Source organism: Rhea americana, unplaced genomic scaffold (assembly GCF_003343005.1).
Source record: "Rhea americana isolate MKP2758 unplaced genomic scaffold, rheAme1 scaffold_149, whole genome shotgun sequence".
NCBI classification, from domain to species: Eukaryota; Metazoa; Chordata; class Aves; order Rheiformes; family Rheidae; genus Rhea; species Rhea americana.
In genome coordinates, this window is record NW_028185583.1 from 2,342,829 (window position 1) to 2,366,306 (window position 23,478).

A 23,478-nucleotide genomic window follows, 5' to 3' on the forward strand; every position below is an offset into this window, starting at 1 on the left:
AGAACCTTGAGAGGTCCCTTTCAGCCAGATAATACAATTCTGAGAGCTGAATTATTAGTAGCTGTAGTTTAGGCCGTTAAAATTCATCTATTTGAAAATTTCCCAGCCTATTCTTGTTTGGATTGTGAAATCTGACAATACCATTGCTGATGCATAGCAGCATGATTGCAAATTACTGATTATTTTGTTGTTATATTCATTGTTGCCCCAGTGAATGAGAGAAATAAGACTATTAGGTTAAAAGTAATAGTAGCACAACAACTATTAAGCTGCTTGTTAAGATACTGAATTTATACAATATTTCAAAATAATTGAAGCAAGTTTTTTGTAGCTGTCAAGGTGCTCTCTAACACTCACCCACATAATAACCAGATAAAATGCAGACTAGCTTTTAAAATAATGCAAGGTCAAACCTATTTATTCTGGTACAATATTAACAGCTTGGCAATTTTTTAACACTATAGATCTAACTAGAAAAATTGATGAAGTGAATAGGAATCTATCCATTGTCTCAAATAAACTTTTGTTCTTAAAGGGCAAAAAATGATCAGTGCTTATTCTTAGGTTTGCTTAAGAAAAAAATTTAGGGGCAAAAGACATTAGGAAGTAGGCTATCTAAACTCAGAAGAGTAATCAAGTACCCTACCTGCTGATATCCCTATGCTTTACATATCTTTTCAGGAAGTGGTGTGCTGTGTTTGGAGGAAGAAGACATTTTTCCTTATCTCTTGTTCAGTTTATTATTTTACTATGTATGTTATATATTGAAATCTCTTCTGCTCATTGCACTGTGGAACTGCAAGCAGCATGTGAGAGTAGATGTTGTAMAGGGGATTGACTTATGAACTATCATCTTTTTGGTGTCAAGCAAAAATACTGTACTTTTCCAAGCATCTTTCATGTACGAACGGTGAGATCTTACATTCAAATTTGTTCATAACTGAGAGAAAGCTATTATGCTTATTTATGCATGCTTAGATGCCATCTGAAGTGTTAAAAAGCAATGTTTTCCAGTAATCTGAATTAGAAAATGAAACRTGTTGAAATTGGAAAGTTTTCGATATGCAGTATTTATATCTGTTCTCAAGAACTGAGATGGCTTTATGCAACTTTATTAAAATCTAAAATTGCTATTGACTGAAATCAATGTTTGAAAATGTCTAGCACAGACTGCATTACTACTTAACTGTATTTTTAAAAGGAAGCTCTCAGTGGCTTAATTTGGTGGTTTGAGCAGATGAGCGAATTCAGCTGCACTTCATATCATTGCAGTGTTTTATGAATGTTTACAAAATGATGCAGTTCTCTACTTRTGGTGATTGATAGCATTATTTTTAAATGTTTTATTTCTAGTGCATAAAATAGCCCCTCCCCTTCCTCTCAGGAGCAGCAGGGATCTTGGAATGGCCAGTGGAGCAGATGGGGCGACATACTGKATATTAAACATTTGCCATCCAAGACACCCTTAGCCTGCCCTCAGGAGCCAAGCTGCTCTCACGGCCTCTTTCCGGAGAGCCCATGTTAAGTGGCATTTTATTCATGTTTCCATAGTCCCCTTATGTTTCCCAATATGCAAATGTACAGATAGAAAGAAAGCARTATTGAAACTTCTAGAGTCATGTGTGACTCTGTGCTTCATGTTTCCTCCTGGGGAGTGGTGGAAATGGGAGAATGAAAAAGGTGGGTGGGAGAAGAGCAGAGGCTCTGCATGGAGTCAAGATCCTCCCCCAGTAAATCCTATCCTGTTACACTATGCACTCTGCTTCAAGGCTCGGTGATTGGCTTGATTTGTTTGTTCTTGTGTTGCCAGTGTCTGATGAGTGACTGAACYGGCTCTGAGTCCACTGCAGACAGTATCTAAGTGTAGGAGGAGATTAATGTTGTTCAGAGCAGCATTAATTCTTCTTCTTAGTATTATTATTATTACTCTCTGAATCAGTTGCAGACAGTAACTGAGCACGGGAGGTTAATGTTCTGAGCAGCGTTAATTATTAATTAATTAATTAATTAATTAAAGGCAGTTCATTATCTGTGCCAGCATGGGGAAGTGCCACCTATTGCAGTGGTTCCCAGAACTTTATTAGGTCTGTGGGACCTGGAGATCGAACAGGTGTTTCTCTACAAACAAGGGGGCAGTACCATAAATTAGGTACCATAAACAGTCCTCTTCACTGTGCATGGATACRCTTGGCTGGTTGCTCTGCAGCCTGATGGTGTTTAAAGGCTCRTTGTCTGAAGAAATGTCTGAAGCATGGTGGTCTTCAGCCAGGAGTACAACATTAGCAGTAGATAAGTTATGCAAATATTTAGATAAGAAAAGTAAATTGAGAGTAATTCTCCCTTTAGTAACTGTAATTTGAAAGTATCAAGCAATAAGGCATTAAATGAAGKTATTGAGGAGAAACCAGCAYKGATGTGGTGTTGCTTTGTTTAACTACTACTCTCTATGTTCTGGGCAGGTTTGCAATGTTAGGAGTGAATTTGTAGGTGCTGGTCCAGTATCCTAAAAGGAAAGCTTGAAGTAACTTGAAATGCAGCGACCTTTGATAGTCTTGCAAAACTAGGAACAAGAAATTTTTTACTAGCTTTCATCTGAACTCTCTTTGGTTCTGTTTTGTTTTTTGTTACTGTTTTTGTTTTCCCCAAAGTATTCTTGATTCTGAGTGTAAGCCGGTTTGAGTGATGGGAAGCAGTGAAGGGCATGTATCCTCTGATTTCCAAGGGACAATTCTCTTCTAGTTCTAGCAATTAGCAGGGTAGTGCACTTCTGATTAAACAGAAAAGGTGATGGGGAGGGGTGAGGAGGAAGACAAGCCCCACTGTTGCATGTTGTTGCATGTCTATGAACTGGGAGACAACAGGAGTAAGGGAGGGGACTGCTCCAGGAAAACTGCACCAGGTTTGGTGACTAGATTTGTGGCTAATGTAGATAAGACTTCCAGGTACCAASCAACTATGTTAATGTTCAAGAGGAAACATTGCCAGAACTTAAATAATCTCAAGCTTTCGAGTGATGGCCAGGACCTGAAGGATCTTGTGGAAGCTGTCTCTGCTCAGTTCAAGTTAAAATCAGTGATGCTATTTTGTTGCGTATAGCTATTTATTAGCTAGCCTGGCTGTCTCTTCCAGAGGATTCTGAGGTGCTGGATCTGGAACGAGAACCGCATCCCTGTGAACAGTGTGAACTGCTCAATATGCTAACTTTCGTGGTACTTTTTTTTTGTCCCCAGACTGTAGCTGTTGAGGCTTTCCACACAACTGACTGTTCTTCGCGCATTTTCCCCGCACCCAGCCCAGTGTGGTTGTGTTGATTCAAACTTTGTACATGGTCTAGGGCTTGTTGTTCCTGTGTCTGTGATGACTCAGTTATCATCTTATCTTCAGAAGAACTGAATTGGGCTGGCTGTAGCTTCTGTTTAGCTTTGGCCAAGTTCAAGGAACGTATTTAAGCAGCAGTGATTGAGATACTTGATTTGTTTTCCAGAAGACATCTGGTTAACATGGTCAAATAAAAGCAGATTTAAGTAGTTACTCATAAAGCCTCTATTATGGCTTGCTGGAAGACCCTCCAGACAGGTATGGGCTTACCCTTGTTTTCGCAGTGCATCTGCCTGATCACTGTTCAGATGAGTAATATTAGGGTCAGCCCTACTAGTTGATAATCCTGCTGAGAAGATTACAGACTTACGATAATCTTGTGTTTCATTAAAGAGGTGCAAAGAAGGGGGAGCCACTTCATATTAACAATAGATCTTGTTCAGATTCAGAGAGATGTCAAGATGTGAGCTCCCCACCAACTGGAAAATGTAATGAAATAAAAGATCATTAAAGGCTTGGGATGGACCATATGTTTGGGAAGGCCTTGTAGCTGCAAAATCAGAAAATAAAGTCAACTTATTTCTCATTATTTTAGTTTAAATAGTCAATTTAGTGTCCATGGCTCTACCCATGTGTCCTGTCTTTTTCTTTTTGAATTAATTCATAGTTTATCTTTTGATGATTTTGGTAAAGTTCCATATTGCAACTGCTCTTTCTACCAAGGAATTAAAAAAGGGAATATTCAAATGAAACTAAACAGAATTTGAGTGGGAATCTACAGTTCACATGTTTGAATGCTGCTCTCATTCCAGGAAATTCAGCTACTGATGAGCATTTAAATTCCTCATTTTTAGGTTTAGTTACATAACGCAGTGCTGAACCTGAAAACATATAGTGTGACTGAGTGTAGACTGATTGCATGTTCTTCATATACACATGACAAAATGAAAACATTGCCAGTTAAAAAGAGGGTTAAAAGTTGTTTTTCTTAATGTGCTTAATACATGTTTTGTTAGTATTTTATGACGAAAGTCAGAACCAGTAGCAAGATTTGGCTGAAAGGTTATTAAACTTCATCCCTTTTCAAATCTATGTCTTTGGAGAAAAGCAATATGCGTTGTTATTACTTGTGGTATAGTTGTTTCGGTACTAGGCAAGCAACGTCCGTCATAAGGAATATCAGACTGTCAGTAGTTTTCTCTTTATCTCAACCTTGAACCAGTGTTATAAAACACTGCAAACAAGCATGTATATAATATTAATGTTAAAATGAAACTGTGTTCTAGGAGAAAAACAATAGAAAACCCTTTGGTATTTTTATGTCAGCTGCACTCAGTTGTCTAAAACCAGCAAATATCCATAAAAATGCTAGAGAAAAAAATTAAGATAATTTGTTTTAAATGTCCGCATCAAACATGTAAAAGAAAGTGAATAAAAAATAGAAACTGTTAAACTTATGACATCTTGTCATCACTAAACATAGTGGAATAACACTTCTGTAGAAATTTAAATTAACTCAAGACAAATGGCGGTAATTATTTTGAGCACTCCCCGGTGACAGCTTGTTAACAAATACAATTTGTAATTGCTATTTCATTTTGGTGCCATTAGAAAGTTTTTCATATGGGTAAATTGTACAGATTACCTGGGGTTATAGGGGTGGAATTAAATTTATCCATTTGAAAAGCTGCAAGGAAAGAAAAAAAAGAAATGATCAAAATGTATTCATTGGCTCATTTAACACTGTAAAAGGTATTTTCATGCTGTAGCAGTACTTGTCTGATGTGGCACCCTTTAAAATAGGTGTAACTGTGTGCTTGCTTTACTTCAACAGTGCAGTTTTAGGGTGACTTTAAAGCGGTGCAGATTGGTACTGCTGCTTTGTAAACCAGCAATGCGGTCCCCTTCATGACTCCCAGTCCTGCCTCATGCTAGTGCATCACAAGCATTTGTGCAGTGAGCTCTGAAGCACATGAGGGAAGCTGGTCTGGGTCCAGTCTGTTTTAACTATTAAGTAAAATTCATCTGAGCGGGGAGGAAAGGCAATTATCTATATATTCTTGTTCTAGTCATTCAGGTACAGGCACTCTTAACAATAAATTTCATGGTATTATTTTTTTATAACTCAAGTCCTTTCGCTGGCTATTGATGGCTTTTTCTGGAAGGCAGGGCTTCCCAACCTAACTAGGAGGCTTGTTATCATTTCAGTGCRTTTCCTGATGAAAGGGAAAGCACTTGTGGTTTGGAAAGAGTAGGTCTAACATTAATAAATGTGGATGCTTTCAATAAGACTTTTCTGAAGCGTGAAGACATGCAACAGTCTTCTCCATTGTAAAGTCTGATAGCCCTTCCTTAGGGTTACCTTCATCCTGTGAAGCCCAAGGCACCTTCACTTCTGGGAAACTTAGCTTTCAGTGACAGATACTGTGTTATCTGTGCAGCTTGGCTCGGTTGCTTACTCCAGGCAGGAAATGCACTTATCAGTTTTTGACAGTCCTGGAGAAGTTTGGAACTTTCTTGTTACTTGTGAGGAAGTAAGAAGTTATCTCAGAAAAAGATTATGTTCCTCCTGGAGTAGATGAAAATCTTGTTGCTTCCTATAGCATTTGCTTGTGAAAGTACTGTGTTGGGCACCRGTGTTGACTATCTCCAGGGTTTGTCTTATGCCTTCCTATAGGTATTGGATGTAAAAATAAAGATCTAGGTATAGGAATATAAAATCACATTTTGGAAGGAGCTAGGGAAATAAGAGGGAAAGTAGATGGATCAGTGAAAGCTGACAAGTATTAGCCGAAACATCTAGATCGGGCTGTTGAGCAAAAGATCTTTCAGCTAGGCTGTTATCCTAGTACATCTGTTGAAATTCCTGACCCATAAAAATGGGAGTCTGAACAAAACAGCGCACTGGATATATCATAGCTGAAGTTCGTGAACTTGCTTTACAGTCAGCATTGGTTACAGTTCAGTTGTTACACAAGTGCATCATTGCTGTGGCTTTGCAACATATTTTAGGGCTTTGATATAGAAGCCCTCCCTGTGATAGTCAAGTTCTGGAGATGATATGGGGATTTATACATTTAAGGGAAATGGGATTTGATCCAAGCTGAATGAGTTCTTGAGAGGAATATAGAGTGGTAGAAGCAAGCTGCCTGCCTCGTATTTAGATTCAGGGACAAAAATAGATGCTGTATTGGAATTAAATTGAACTACTCTTCTCTCTTTTTTATTTTTTTTTAGTCATATTTAGCATGAGATATTTGTCAAAAAGGAGATTGCATTTGTACAGCTCTGCATTTCCACAGAAAGACAACGCTACATTATTATCCTGTTTACAAATGAGGGAATTGTGAAAGTCTCAGAGCTAGAGCCAATAATGTTAGTTTTAGTAAGCAAAAGAGAACTTTGGACTACGGCGTCAGTTTTAAATTACAGTCCCARTCTTGACCTCAGTAAGCTTCTTATCTTAAGGTTACCTCCCTGAAAGTTCCCCATTTACCTGCACTTCTGCATCGCATCYAGTCTGGAATTGCCCTCTTGTTGCTGCTTCTCCATAGAGGTTAGAAACGGCTGAGGTGCAGCCGCATCCCTCCGCAGGGCATGGTTTGGTACCTGTGCTTTAGAGCATGCCTGCATGCACACCTGTGTGATCAGTCCCATGCAAAATGCAATTGTGGTGTTTTATTTTAAGGTGGCAACCATTTTGTCTAATATTTACAGCACAGTAGTAGAAAGCTGGAGATTGGCTGATGTTGTTATCCTCAAAAATTAAAATTCATACCAACTTGAAAAATACTTTCTTAGCTTTCAGGCATTTTACTTTAAGCAATACTAAATTAAAAAAAACCACAAAATCATCAGAAGATGAGATGTTATAATCCCTGTTAGGGCCTTGTGACTTTCCTGTGCTGGACCTGGTGTGCTGGTTCTTACTCATCTGAAGAGGACAAGAGTTAAGCCACCTCTGTTTCTTTGTTATCTGGCTTYCTTCTAAGGTGCCTAGCTATACCCACATGTTGCAGACAGCATGTAGGTATCCATTAAGATTCTGAATTTAGCAGCCACGTATGTGAAATTTAGACAGCATAGTGCCTGTCTGCGGATGTACAGTTCTTGCCTGACTCTTACCCTAAGTGTTTAGCTTGGTATTAGTGAGACCACAGCAATTCTGAACCTGGAGTTTAGGTCTTTTGACCTCTAGTCCTGACTATACCACAAGGTCCTACTTGTCTCAGCTCAATAGGAAAAATAAATTCAAAATATGCATGAAGTAAATGAAAATCGAATTAGATTATTCATCAGCTTTGAGACAAAGGTTTCTTCTCAAACAAATAAGAAGTGACAATATTACTGTGATTATTAAAACACATTGTGACTTTAAAGTCGCAAAAGTATATAAAGTAACAAAGGTGTCATTTAATCAATTCACTTTTATGAGAAAAACATGTAGGTTGTACTTCAGTCTACCTGATATTTTTAGGTATAATTTGCACATTTTGAAAAGTCACTATACAGTAAGAGTGTTTGTAGTTATGACTTAAAGAAGGGTTTTTGTGAGTATGTATAGAAAAAGTGGTTGACTACAGTGTTTAAAGTTAAAAAGGAAAACAAAACAAAACAAAATAAAAGATTTGACCTCAGGCAGTAGAGCAGTTTTCTGGTGGTATGTGTAGTGAACGGATAAATGTGTTCTAAGGTATCAGTCAGCAGATTAATTTCTGTGGTTGACGGTTTAGCTGACTCGTGCAATTAATAGCCCCTCTCTCTCTCTCTCTTTTTTTTTTTTTTTTTTTTTAAAAAAAAAGCTCTACAAAATACAAGTTACAACATGAAAGGCTCTGCCAAGAAAGGCTCTGCCAAGAAGTCACCCTGAGTTTAGCTGAGATAACTTTTCAGGCATGTGGATCCAGCTGTCAGCTTGTCACTTGTCTGTTCTTGCTTACAGTGAGACACCAGGGGAGCGGTATGAAGGCCACCAAAGCATGCTCTGGGCTTTTCCTTTCTCCCTTTGCACCATGGAGTTTCTGTTTCTGCAACTTTGGGCAGCACATCTGCTGCACCCTGAATGCAGGGCTCATAGAAACTGCCCATAGCGAGCTGGCATTTTGATTTTGGATCTTAGCAGTTGACTCGAGGTTCTGTTTGTGGGATCCAGGGCAAACTTGGATGTTTCTGAACTGTTGCGTCTCTGCTTGCTGCCTTTCACTGCTTCACCTACCCAGTATTTAGGTAGGTAGCTACTTATCTGAATCAAATCAGAACTTTTCAGGTGTCTAAATAATCTTGATGTCAAGTCTGCAGGTTTGTCCACATGGGTATCTTGTTGTTTTACTCTCAAGACAGCAGTATTTTTACTGGTTGCTAATAACTACTTAGAAACACAGAGAAGTAGATTCCTTGTATTTAACTCTTGTCTCATAAATGCTTACGGATGTCTCTTGAGTGTGTATGTTTGGATGTAGACAGGTGCTGAGCTTAAGGTCTGTTTCTGCCGTGGTCACATGAGCAATGTTTACTTCCACAAGTAATCTCATTAGGAGTAATTTAGTAAGTGATGGCTGCCAGTTCAGGCCTGCTGTAGTGTGGAGACCAGACCAGAGGGCTAGTGGATAATGAGGTGGCAGAACTCCGTGGCCTGGGGCTGTACCTTGCAGCAAGATCCTGGGATTCAGTCAAGGAAATTAGCACCTGGAACCCTTCTTCCTTGCCGGCAGGTATATGGAGGAGTCTGATGCCTGCGAAGCAGAGTTTTATGAGGAAGCCCATGAAAAATAAGTCTTGCACATGGAATTTACAATAAAAAGAAAAAACATATGGAAAACTTAAGAAAATGACTAAAWACGTCTTCGACTGGTTCTACTATGTGTGGCTGGCGGAGCAATACATTTTGCTTCATGTAAACTTTCCAGCTCCTGTGACTGGTTCTAGTGAAAGGCAGTTCTGCAGGTATGAAGTGTTACCAAAATAGCTTGAAGGAGAAGAAAAAGACCAAACACGTTCACTTCTTTTTTCTAAAAAACAATCCTTTCAACATTGAGAAAATGCATTGTGTATGTCTGACTTGGCAGACAACATATATGTTAATCCTGTTTTTCTACGGTAATACCATGTCAAATGAATTAATGAGGTATCAGTGCTGTGCCTTCTGTTCACTCAGGTGATTTGTGACTTTTGCAGTGTAAGAGTATAGTTTCAAATTGCTTGAAAAGCAGTAAATCACTTAGGTATGCAAGACTTGCTGCTTTGTGTTAACAGCTCAGGGTCAAATGGATTCAGTGTGAGATGGGAGCTATTTCTAGTGCAAGAATGAAGAGAGCTCCTATACTGAGAAGCCTTTACGGTGTTTCTATTTGTTTGGGCTGACTACTTGCTACAGGGGCTTGTAAGGGTTTAAACCGGAGAGGTCCAGTTATTCAGATGGAGTCTGATCCTTGGACCTTGTCCTGCAGAAGGTGATAGTATTGCCAATAAAAATAATAAAATTTGAAAAGCTCATTAAGCTGTACAAGTGTTTGTGGCTCACAGTTCTGGCGGGGAATTGCACTTCTTTCCGTGGAGTCCTTGTGCTAAAGGTGCCTCTGGCACATGTTGTGCTGATATTACCCACCAATTCCCTGTCTTGTCTGCCTGGTTTAGTAGGAGGGAAGAGAGTGGTAAGCGGCTTGCGTGTTGTCAGTGAGGAGCACATCCCAGCATGCTTTTGTCTCATACCAGGATTTAGCAAACTCTGCGGTAACAGCACGCCAAGCGGACGTATGGGTGGTTGGTTATGTGGCAGTGATCAGACGTAATGGTACTGAACACGGACAACTTTAAAACTCCTCTCATGCATCTCCTGCCCGTTGTATTTATCCTGTTCTAACAACTCTGAAACCGATGGGGGAGCTGCTGAAAGGTTTTTGACCAGGTTTCCCATGTGTTTTCTTCGTGCTTGACAGAAACCACCCTGTAAAGAGCAAAATGTGACCTTGGATAAAGTTTGATTCTGTAGGAGGGGGTTTAACTTTCCCACGTAAATGGGGATAAATTGAGTTATAACGTGGTCTGACCACAGTAATTTTAAAGCACTATTTACAATACAGAGGAGGTTTTGAAATTTCATGGTTCACTATCATGGAAGGGAAGGGGTAAGGTAATGTATAGCTTTCCCTAGTGAGAACTGAACTTGGGAGGCTGTGGGCGCGTAGCCACAGCCTTGCTGCGGAGCGGCTGGGGGCTGGAGGAGGCTGTGGCCGCAGCCTCCCTGCCGCGGCACCACCGCGCGGCARTCTCTGAGCAGTGCCTGTCTCCCGCGCTTTCTGAGCGAGCGGCCAGGCTGGTCGCGTAAACAGAACGGGTTCATCCGGGCCACAGAAACATCACTGATCAGATCAGATACGCTCAAGGTCATGCAACGCTTGGAGCATACTTTGAGCTTATTGTGCATGTGCTACTGAGTTGATCTGTCCAGTGTATCCTTGGGAGTGAGTGGTTGTGTCTGTCTTAGTGCAGTCTCCTGTGTTTTGCCCTGGCAATTCTTGGGTAGAAATATGGGAAGTCTCTGTATGTTTTTGTGCATTGGCTAACGTGGGTAATGGCAGCTCTGCCACCRGGATCAGGACAGTGTGTGTCTGTGGTTCTGCTAGCATTAATGTATTGTTGCATCTTAAATGGAAGAKAGTAAATAACTGGAACTGGCTGTGTCCTTATCTTCCTCTTCAGCTTCAGTACAGTCATCTCTGAAATAACATACTTAACTGTAAGAACGTTTTCACTAACTCAGTGTACAGTGCTCCTCTCTGGATAATGGGGTGATGGAAATGGGAAAAGGTACTGCTCTTCTGGGAAAAAGGATCCGTGCCTGGAATTTTTCCTTGAGTAAGTGGTTCTATCTCCTTCCTGGGTATTTTCCACATAAATAAATTAAAACATATATCTGAAAAATACAAACCTGATTGCTTCCAGAAGACGATGTGCACCTTATAATAGTGATCAGATATGTGTGCGTACTCCTACTAGAATGGTCTTTAAACAGAAAAGTTTACCACACTCAGTCTGGCAGCTATAGCAGCTTCAGTGGTGTGTGATAATTGCCTTTGTGTTATGCTTCTGATCAGTTGTAACATGCAGGAAATCTGCGTCAAACCACTGCTGATGTTTGTTGGACTCAAGTGCTATACTGTGACATTAAAAAAAAAAAAAAAAAAAAAAGGCTGTCCTTCAGGACAAGGAACCTTTTTGGTGTGTTTCACTTGTTTTATTTGTAGCAGTTCTATTGGCTTCTCTGACACTGTCACTGCAATGGCTTCTGATGTTACTTGGATCCTGAACATCTGTTCTGGGCTCAAGTGAATGTCAGGAGCTTGATAGACTGTCAGTTTTTTATTGTCAGTCTACTTGTTGAACTTACTCTGGAATTGAGACCTTCAGTGTTGTGTTCTCTAGTTTTTGGGGCTCCTTTGGGCCTCATGAAAAGCACTATTCATCATCATCATAGTCTCCTTGATTAGGAGAATAGATAAAGTAAAGCTATTCATCTTAGAGCGTACATGTATCTAGTTCCATAAAATTACATTGCTTTGGGGACATTCTGTAGTATCTGTGCATCACGTAAGTAGCCAGTAGGCTTTAGCCCAAGAACGAGAGGAAAAACAAGTGTATTCTTGCATATACCTTAAGCTCTCTTGTAYGTAGTGATTAGTGACTGGTCTGAAAGTAAAACTTATAGTGACTAAGTTGACAAGTTAGTACRTTAAGCTGTGCAGCAAGCTGTCACAAGTCCAAGTCTTTTTTACTTGTTCTTCTTTTTTCATTTGTTCCCTGAATCTTGTTCTGCTGCAGCTGCTTACCACTGTTGCTTTGTATTTCAAAATACCTGCAAACCAGCAGATCAGTGGTTTGCATTTGTGARCGTTATGCACTGGAGTTGGCAGGATCCAGTGCCAGATTTCAGAGAGAGGTGCAGGAGCTTCTGTTCGACTGAGATCACTGGCAGGCCTTTTCCTACCCCTGTTCTGAAGTGCAGCAGCTGTGTGCCAGATGCCAGCAGTGAAATGAATGTTAACGCATGACAAACAAGTAAAYGTGATTATGAACCCTGTGCTTTAGGGATGTGGTAATTGATATGGGTCTCAAAATCCACCACTACCCTTGGTCTTTGAATTGAGAGAGAATTAAAAGATTCATGCCACAGTACCCTTTTTGACCTTGTAGGGAAATACGAGATAGGCCAGGACACGTGCCTGGCTCTGACAGAGAAAGAAGGCTAACTACCAAATCCTAAGGTTGTGTGCTTAATGTGGATGTACATGTACAGGGGAATCTATGTTGATGAAGTCGTCATGCAGAGCTGTGGTTGCTGTAGGTCAGTTAACCTGTCTTAGAGTCCTCAGATCTTGGTCTTGGAGGCATCTAAAATAACAGAGGGAAAGCATGCTACAGTTTTCAAGTTACAACTCTCTTTATTCATTTGACAARTAAAAGTCTCTATAAAATCTTTCCTTCAATAAAAATACATATTTTCTGTTTTCAGGGGTACTAAAGAGATCAAAATAAGGACATYGACATGATACAATTGCAGAAAATCTTTCTGCAGCAAGTGATGACAAAAGCAATTTGTGTCATGATAGTGCTCATATGCTACACAGAAATTTCAGTTTTTAGATAAAAATGTATTAAATACTTAATTTTCCTTTTGGCTTTCCTTGACTTCGGCAGATTCAGATTTCTGTCTCTGGAAATGTAAAGCTAACAGTTTGACTGGGCAGATCAGTTTGGTTGCCACATCTTGAACATTTAATTTTTCCGTATGCTCCAGCGTCTGTTATTCTTTAGCACAATCACACTGAATATCAATTAAGAGATAGAAAGACACTAATGGCAAATTTGGATGGATGGGGAAAGGGGTGCTGTCTAGAGTTGTGGCCGTTTTGGGGATGCAGGTTTACTCTGAATTTTTCTGAGCTCTGCACACGCTCAAAGGGTGATGTGAGATTTTGAGCTCCTTGTAATTTGCTTTCCTTGCTCTGAGGTCACAATAAATGGTCTCTTCCTTAGGCAGGAAGACGAGACAAGTGGTCAGTGCCAAAGTTATTTAGCAGATGGCRCTTGAGTAGTGAGCAACATCATCATTTCAAGCGTAAGGCACATAATGGATGTCTGCCGGCCTGGCAAACGAGACCCCAATGTTACTAACATGCTTCTGTCTCCCATCCTGCAAGATTATGCCATCTGTCCAGACACTGAGCCAGACCTCACTTAAATAAATAAATAAATCRATTTCCCCCCTCTGCATAGTCTTTCTGAAGCTCTTGTCAGCTCCAGAGTTAAGTGACGTGTGTATGTGCAGTGTATAAGCATATGTATATAATATATGTGTATAATATATGACAGAGAGGAAAATACAGAGATGAGACAAAGGAACTTTGTGTTCTGTTACTTAGGAAAGACAATGCTAACACATGGTAAATATATTCAATAAAACATAATGTACTTTTGTAGGTGTATTGCACATCAATTATAATCAGTTTTGGCTCTTGYGATAAATTAATCTCCTGTTGCCCTGTCTCTTTCTACAGAGTGTGACAAACTGCGGAGGGATGGCTATCGGAGCTCTCAGTATTACTCTCAGGGCCCAACCTTTTCCTCTTCCTCCAGTGCAATCTGTGGAAGTTACCAGGATGATTATGAAGAAATTGAACAAAAGGTAATGGGGGGCAAAGTGCTGGAAGGAATATATACACTGTACAGTTTAATTACCTGCAGTATTCTTATTATTCAGATGGGGTAGGATTTTTAAAAGATYATTTTAAGGATCATAAGATCATTTTAAAGGATCGTAAGGTGATAGATAAGTGTTTATCCTTTGAATTGCAATGCTTTTAAATCATCTGACTTCTGTAGTTAGATTTTCTCTTAAAAATCCCAGTTTTAGCTGTGTATTTAAATTAACATTCCCACTGGTGCAGTAAAGATGTAAAGGCAAGGATGAGTTTGGTAATTTTGTGGAGAGAAGACACCAGTGCAGGTAGCTGTTCTGAAACTGATAAGTATATAWAATAAAGTACCAGGAAGAACTTTTAACCAGTCACCAGCATATTCAAACAGCAACGCGTACACATTTTGAACTGCTCTCTAATATGATTATGCAGTTTCAGTAGTAGAGATTTTGTCCTAATGCATCACGGCCCCTTGCGTGAGTGGTTGCAGAAGAGCAGAAGGGTTGCCTGTAGATGCTGGGTTTACTTGCTATGTTTCACTTTGCTTCATGTTTATATGCCTGCAGCTCAAGGTGATTAACTTAGAATCTAAAAAATAATGAAACTAATAAAAAGAGAGAGGAGAGAGAGAAGGAACAGTTGAATAAAAATCCTAAGAAGGTTGTGAAGAYATCTTGTGGATTTTTATCAGCATTTGTTTCAGTGGAAAAGCTGTTAATTATTGTTAACATTTCTGAAAAAGCAAGGGAGTTCCTCTCTGTCCTTACCTTTTCCTGCTGTGCCTATGGGCTCTAAAACACAAGCTGTGTCTAGCCTCGGTTCCGTGGGTTAAAATGCTAGTACTAGGGTGGACAGCAAGTTGCTCTAGACTCTGCCTGTCCAAACCTGAAATGCTAGAACTCCCGAGATTTTCAAGATAGATATTATAGAATGCTTTGCCACGGAAGTTTGGTTAGAGAAAGGTAGGATATCCTTGATTGTAACACTATTTAGGTTTTTTTTTTTTTGAGTAATTACTGAACTACATTTGTCTTTGTAGCAAAGACCAAATAAGTCTATTGCTGTGCAAAGTGTGCAGATCCTGTGAACTCAGCTTGAAGGATACCATCACAGCTTTTTCAATTCTATCCTCAATGTCTTTTAGTCATGTAATAAAAATCGTTGTGATTATGTATGCAGGCTCTCATCCAGATTTTGATTGTATTATGTTTGTGTTTTGGCAGGAAATGTTGCAGCATCCTAGCTAGCTCCATGCAGTATGCACTKTCAGTGAAGAGAGAATGTAAAGCACATTAATACCTTGGAATACATTCTAATGATAACTTGCAAAACCTTACTGAAATCAGTGGTGTTATAATCTGCATTGGGGAAAATATCAACTGATTGTTTGTTTCTATTAATATAATACATACTTTCCACACATACATACTTATTATCAACTTGTCCTAGCTAGTGCTATACAGCTTGTGACCCACCTACATATGTAAAACTAATGTGACGTTTAAAAAATATAAATACACTTTTTAAAAAGACCTAATAGAATTTAGAGCATATTAGCATCTGTAAGGCCTCTTAGAGACTCAGAGGTGAAATTCTTATCTTGGTTAAAGTTTTCATGGAATATAATCTTAGCATAAGGTRTTACAAATGATTTTTGTGTATTCTGAAAATTTTAAATATAACTGATTATGCCTCCTGGAAAGTATAGCCATTTCAAGTTAGAACAGTTTTCTGTAAATATTTTTTTGATGCAAGCATGAGCTGTAGAGAAAGATAATTGCCAAACTGACAGTCTTTGACATTTCTGATTATCTCAGAACGTTAACCTTAACTTCTATTTAGAGCTCATAAAGATGTTAATCCATTACAAAACTGCACTGTGATTCCCCTTCATATTGTCGAATTCAGTGTTYTGTGGTGTCCTTTGACCAGTATCTTTTTTTTTTAATTGGCTTTGCTTTAAGTAATGACCTACACTTTATTCAGTTTTAAATGAACACATACCATAAGCAGCTATCTAACCTTGATTTATAATCCCACTGGTAAAAATGTCAAGTCTTGTGTCCTTAGACAGTCATTTTTCAGGTGTCAGAAGAAGAGTTCTTGAGTAACAATGTGAAACTCGGGTCACCAAGACCCTACGATGTGACCTCCTTACCACTGAACAAAAGCTTTGTAGTCRTCTTTGTCTACTTGAAGCAAAAAAACCAAACATTTAAATTCTGTGTGTGTAGTATTTAATTGTTGAAATTCGAGGACAGCAAGATAACAAATGAATGAGTAGCTATTTACTGTTTGCAAACTTTATTCTAAATTGATAGAATTGCCAACTTGCAGAAAAATTGTATTTTAGTACATGGTATTTTGCAGAGGAAACCATCTTTCCCTACTCTTTTATTATCTACTTAGAAATATATATGTTACAGCCAGATACTCCACTTGTCTGTTTTCTCTGAAGACATAATATGAAACCATGGCTTAAGTCATGCAAATAAAAGTCCTAGATCCACAAACATTCTCTTATTTTGTGGAGGTAAGTGTCTGCCACCAGAGGATAATATTGATACTACAAACACATGGTTCAGCAAGATTCTTAGGGAAAGGTCTAAGAGAAGCTGAACACTCGCTGTTTGGAAGGAAAACTGCTGAGGATAAACAGGCAAGTTAGTTCAAGTTTAAAACAAGTAAACAAGCAAAAGTAGAAGACAGAAACTTGAAGTCTCTGAATGATAGCTTATACAAAATGAAATATATGGAACTACCTTTTTACTCTTACATTGATTCTTACAAGTTACCTTAATGGAGCACAGGCCAAGTTCCACATCAGTGTATTTCTGCTGATGCTAATTGAGTTTGTTGGAGATTAAATTGGTTTATCTGACTTTTACATCACAGTATTGCAACCAGTGTTCCTTTTCTTATCTCTTACATACCGCTACTGGTGACAGTGCTTGGAAAGTTTTCTGTCCTTCACTATGGATCTRTTTTCCTAGTGTTAAGATCTTCTTGAAATATCACTTTGAAACTCTGGTTCCGCTAGCGTTCTGAAATRTATGCATTATGTGTTTTAAATGTATTTTGTCTTTTTTGTGTTTTTTCTCATTCTGTTTTCTTTCCTTTTTGTCACTCATTCTCTTTGTTTCTTTTTCTCTCACTCAACAGTCTAGTCTGTTAGACTGCATCTCTCAGTCTTGCATTAGTGCCTGCTGTAACTTGGTTCCCTGGAGCATCAAGGTACCTTGCCCACAAATGGGAGCATCCAGCTGTCATATCTGCAGCTTGATGGTACTTGTAGCATTAGCACATCTGCAGTCTTATTATGCTCTTAGTCTTCAATCCATAGCTGCTTCTGTTTTCTGTCCAAAAAAAAAAAAAAACATTCAACAAAAGAATGTCATGTGTTTCATATCCTTTATATATATTTTTTTCTCATTACTGCTTTTTATCTGCAATCTGGCATCCTTTATATACTTGATAAACTGAAAAAATTTTGATTACTTTTGTTCCTTTAACATTTGCCCCTTTTGAACACCCTCATCAGTGGAAGTGTGTTTCATTATTTGGCTGCTTGTTTCCTTTTTTTTTTTTTTTTTAAACTAGCCAAGAAAAACTTTCCTAATTTGGACCAATACATTACTTCTAAAATGATGAATGCCAGCTATACAAAGTACTTAGTCCCAGGCATGCACTAAATAATGTCTTTACTCTAACTGTGAAAATGTTGGTATGCCAGAAACTCAGGGCATTTATCCTCTGGTCCTATCACTTGGCTTAAGAACTTTATCTTGCTACAGTCTATCAAACTTGGGGTGACGAAATATTTACTGCATTTGTTTATGGGGAAAAATTTGCTTTTGCCACTGTATTTGGCAAAACTCTTAATTGTGTGTTCAGTATGTGCAAGAGTACCTTAGTATCTTAGTAAGCTTAGTATCTTAAGTGGAAACAAATGCATTAAACTGTCTTGGTTTACAGGGACTTGAGAAGGTCTKGTTCAAAATTTTGCTTGATGTGTTAAGAGGGGCTAAACGGGTTTGTTGCTTGAGCTCGGAGGTGCGACTGTCCTAGAGCTGTGCCACAAGGGCTCTGGCAGAGCTGGTGAGGATRCCCTCAGCTTGTCTCCCTGTTCATTTACTGCAAATAAGTGAGGGTGCTTTTGTAATCGCCAGGTGTATTTTATACTGCTTCACACTTTTTGAAAATTTGTTGACTTGAAATGGCAATTTGAATGATAAAATGCTGAAGCATAAGGAAATTAATACAGAAACTCTTTGAACAATCAAAAGAGGATAATTCTTTGCCCATCACATACTTAAACCATGCATTTACTGCAAAAAATGTGGATAATAGGTCTATGTGGGTTCAGAAGACAACCTGATAGGTTCTTGGGGGAAAAATCCATGCAATGCTGAGACGATATGCAGGGGAAAGTGTCCCCTGCATGCGTGCACTGATATAGTGTTATCTATATAGTTTCTGTTGGGCATTGTCAGAAAGYAGATACTTTTGCTAGGTAGATCTTTGATCACACAATATGACTTTACCTATTTCAAATCAATTGCAACAGAGTAAAAGAAGAAAGCAATAGTTCAGCAGTACTGGTTAAGTGGATAACTTGCTTGGTGGTCAGTAGTTTCTGCTGACAAATAAATCCCCTCTGTAATGAGGCGGTGAAGGCTACGAAGTGAATGGTTTGTGAGTAGTGGTGAAGTTGCCTMGTGCAACTAAAGCTCTGTGCACAGAATTAACAAAAATATTCTACCAAAATCAGGGAGACTAGATTAGGGGCCTTGGTCTAGAGGTCGCGAAATAGTGCAGAATATGACTGATTCAAGTTAACTGTAATTTAATGTGAATTTATAATGTGGCAGTATGAACACAGTATGACACCCATACCCCCCAGATGAAGCAGTCATATAAACTGCTGTTTAACCAAGAAGGAGGGGTACAACTGGGTTTGGAAAGTACTTATTTATTTTTCCTGTTACTGTTTGATTTGGTTCCTTTGCGTTTGGAAAAGGGCACTTGATGCCATCACACTTAATAAAAGCCTGGAAAAGAAATAAGAAGTTGGGATCCATGAATAGCTGAATATACATGAATTCAACAGAGAGCTGAAATATGACTCCAACTGCCAATTAAATTGCTATGGCTCCTGTTCGCAACAATACAAGGATTTTTTTTTTTCCTCAGAAGTTACAATTTTAAAAATGATTGTGGTTTGCAGTGAGGGGAAAGATATGATTAGAGGTTTGAAGTTCCTTTGCTAAAGGTAGAATTGTATGGGTTGAATTTGCCTCCTGGGGGTCCTGTCTTTTCAGACAGTGTAATGTAAACCACTGGGACATGATCCTTCTCTACAAGAAAATCAGAATAAACAGAGAATTTAGGCAGAACATGCTGTGAGGGTAGAATCACTTATCAGCTGGGACCTTTCAAGTAGTGTGAATATGCTGGGATAGTGAAACTATTTTGTGTTCAAGGAACTTAGTAGACTGGCAGGATAGTGGGTCAACAGGGCAATGAAGAGGCTCTGACTTAATGAGTTAAATAGCTTGTCTTTGTCCATGGTGTATTTATAGGTCATTTTTTCTCCTAGATTCTCATCTCAATTCCCACTTGAAAATTAATTCTTATCCCCCTGTATTGGATGTTTATGAACAACTGCAAGGTCCAAGCCCATCCTTTTCACATACCACTTTTCACTTCCATGGTCTATTAAAAAGAAGAAATTTCAATAAATTCTCCACAGGAGTCAAGTGCAACATCCCAGCTGCACCAACATGGAAGTTTGGCCATCTTAAGTCCAAGAATAAAGTTATTCTGAATAAAATATGCTTTAAAAATGGGAACAGATGCCTTCTGTTCAATTATGGAGATAGTGTTTATGATCAGATTTGCTAAGCACATAGCAAAATCTCAAAGCACTGCCCAGTTCAGTACTATTTCTAATACAACATACCTTGCTTGAAAAGACATTACTGTTTATACAGCAGCAATATGTTGAGTCTTTCTGCAAGCTTTGGTGTTGGAAATCTAGGAATATTTTCTAAAAATCTGTAAATCATGTAAAGAAATGTGAAGTACACAATACACCTCTTTTTGTTGTTGTGAATTTCTCTGTTCTGTTTTCAACCTAATTAGAGGTAAATAATTTCTGCATGAATAAGGTGCAAGATGAGCAGTTTTCTAGCTCTGTATCTGTAATGCCCTTCAAAATATCTTTATATCAAAAAGCCATGAAAACCGTGGTAAAAATACCTGCAGATGAAGCATGAACATTTCCTCCTAAACTCAAACCCMCCTCTGAATTACTTTATGGAGGTAGACCGCTGTCCTGTGGTAGAAAATAATTTTCATTGTAAAAGTGCACAGTATAAAAGACCACAGCTGTGCAGTTGGGTTTTCAATTGCTTTTCATTAGTTATATGTTCACTGGACTGATTAATTTCTGTCCTTCCTCCATCCTTTGCCAAATTTGTGAACTTTGCCTTCAAAAGTTGTGATGGTTATTCCATGGGTTTTTTGGATAGGTAGGATTCCCTTGTAGCAGATGCTTCAATATTTCTATCTAATCTCAATACTTTTAAGAGATTTGTTTGGGGGGGGTGGGAAGATCCTACTTTGGGTAGTTTCCTTGGAAAGGAAATAAGGCTTTGTAACCAAATGCCTCTTGAGACTCCCTTGAGGTGACTGCTGCACAGCAGCTGGGCCCGCACGCTGCAGTGCAGTTTGAAGRTGACGATTTTGGGGGCTGACAGTATCTGTCAGCTGGACCAGCAGTAGGTTACTGGAGCTTTTCCTCGCCCCCCAAAACTCACCTTGCGATGTCTCCCATGGGGCCTAGAGAAAAGGTAGGAGAAAAATGCATTCCCGGGGCGGGGGGGAAGGGGATAGTATTTTTTTTCCCCCTTGAAGCCCTGATTGTGCCTTTAAGCACGCGCCCACGCGTGCTCGCAGCGACGCTGGCGCTGCCCTGCAGCAGCAGGGCTGCCGGCAGCCGCACCGCCGTCGTTGCGAACCCTCTCGCTCGGAGCTGGTGTCAGGCCGCGCCGCGGGAAGGCASGGCCCGCAAGCTGCCGTCCCGGCTGCGACGGCGTGCCCCTGCCAGCCCGCTGAAGCGTGTGAAGGCTTTTATAAATCTGAGTGATTTGAGAGGGGCAAGTACTTGTGGTGCTGTGCGAGGCGGGGGTACGTATATATACACACGTGTACATACGCACGTAAACGTATAAACATTCGCATAGATTTTGTGGAAATGGTTTCGGTGCCTTTTAAAAACAAGGGGAGTTGCAGAACTGTTGGCGTCCTACAGATAACTTGAACTGGAAGGACTTGGGGTGGCTGCTGCGGGGCTGAGCCCTTGTGCGCAGAGCAGCCCCTGGTGCCACAGGGTGCTTGCACGGCCCCCCGGGAGCAGGAGCATGAGGGGCTGGGGGCTACACCGTGGCCGTCCCCTCCTCGGCTGGTCTAGGAGGGAAACGGAGGCCTGACCGAAATGTGGGAAACCCTTAAGTTTCTAAGTGCAATTCCATACTAAAGATTGGCATTACTAATAATTCTGTTGTGTGAAAGGTTTTTTTTTTTTTTTTTTTTTTTTTATTTATTATATAAAGAGGTTTTTTTTTCTGCCTGGAAGCTTTTTTATTAGAATTTACAATCAAAACATCATGTGGTAAATGTCATTTATAAAGAGCAGGAGCAGGACAACAGGTAGAAAGTGAAAATCAGAAATTACAAAGAGTGATTGCAGCACACTACAGCCTCTGCACGACTTCTCTCAAAAGTTTTTGTTCTTTTTTATTTTGCTTGGGAAGAGGAAGAAATCTTCTGCTAGCTCTTCCGCCCCTGCTTCTGGGTTTCCCGCCAGTATGTGGCCAGCACAAGCATGGGCGCAGAGAAATCGATGTCTATTGGGATTTGAGTTTGTGACCACCTTCTATAAACCCCCAAGATGTTTTCCATTTGCCCTGAATCTACTCATCCTCATGGTTTGCTGTGGGGTGATACTGTTGTATCAGTTAAGAGACCAATACTGGCATCCAAATACGGACCTTGTAATGAAAACAGTTTTGCTACCCTAAAGCTAATGTCTTTTTTGGCACTGTAATTTTGCCTAGTGAAAGTATTTGGGCAAGCTGTTTCAGCCTCTCTTTCTGGTGCGGAAAGTTTTTAAAAATAAGAAACAACAAACAAAGCAGCAACCCACATTTTACAATAAAGTGGCTTTTTATCATGGATGCTAGTCCTAATGTTTTGATAAAGTCCTAATGACTTTAAAGATTTAAAAATGACCATTCTGTGGCTGCTAACACTGAACTTCTTCAGCCTTTAAAAACAGAGCAAAGTGAACTGTCCTCTGTGGCATGAGTTTCTTCGAGGCCAAAACGGTTGCTCTTGCTACCTTGCTGAGCCCTGGTTGACAGCTTTGCACAGCACCTTGGTTCGTTCTTTTACTGCTCGCTCTCAAACTCTGTTTCTTGATAGCAGGCTTCTTGCAGAGGTTTTACACATCCTCGTGTTTAAGGACAGCTAGATCATGGCAGTGCTCAAATCTTGCTACAGGGTGCTGTGAGGAGAGAGGGGAAAGGAGGCAAACTGTGCACTCCTTGAACGCTGAGGGAGGTTAACGCTCCAGGCATAGTGCAGATCTCTGAGATAATTACTGTGCTTTGCTCTGCTCAAGACCACTCTTTCCTCTTGTTTGTCTGTGCCCCTTAGACTGGTTGGGTGTATTGGATAAATACAATCTATTAAAAAAAAAGAAAAAGCTTGTATAGGTCTGTGTGATATTTGTAGGTGAATAGGAATGTAATGTGTTGCACTAGTAATCAGTCTGACTGCAGTGGCAATGCTTTAGTACCATTTCAGTCCAGCACTGATTTTTTTTTTTTCTTTTTAGGGAGGGAGGGTATTGAATTTATATTTTTGCATGTATTTCTATTTGTAGTGTTCCGTCTCCTCCCCAGAAGAAGAAAAGCTCATTACCGTCAAAAGGCCTAAAACGCCTGTTTCAAATGAGTTATCGGATATCAACACCCAAACAAACTGGACCAAGTCACTCCCACTGCCAACACCAGAAGAGAAAATGCGACAACAAGCACAGGCAGTCCAAACAGATGTGGTTCCTATTAATGTGACTGGTAGGCTTTTAATCTCAGTAATTTCTTAGTATGCATGTTGGGGGAGGGATAAAAGAGGATTCATCCAATTAGATAATATTTTGACATTTGTGTATTTGATTTGTGAATTTTGCATTACTAACTGCACTTTTTTTTTTCAAAACAATGTTTTGTGTTTAATATTCTCTCTGAGTTGAATGAGGAAAAACTCAAAATTCCTTAAAATGAGCATTAGTGGGGATAATCTATATAACATGAACTTGAAACAGCATTTAGAGGTTTATGGAATACTAGAGATTTGATATGCCACTATGTTTTGCTGTAGGCAGCACTGAAAATCTGTA

General features: G+C 39.5%; 1 protein-coding gene across 2 annotated transcripts in view; it reads left to right on the forward strand.

The window, feature by feature from the left end:
* Positions 1-23,478, forward strand: part of NHSL1 (NHS like 1) — a 92,080-nt gene that overhangs the window by 45,837 nt on the left and 22,765 nt on the right. For both annotated transcript variants that reach the window (XM_085299295.1, XM_085299294.1), the window contains exons 3-4: positions 13,872-13,999; positions 22,963-23,155. In XM_085299295.1, coding sequence (XP_085155421.1) covers positions 13,872-13,999; positions 22,963-23,155 — 321 coding nt within the window. The remainder of the gene's footprint in view (positions 1-13,871; positions 14,000-22,962; positions 23,156-23,478) is intronic.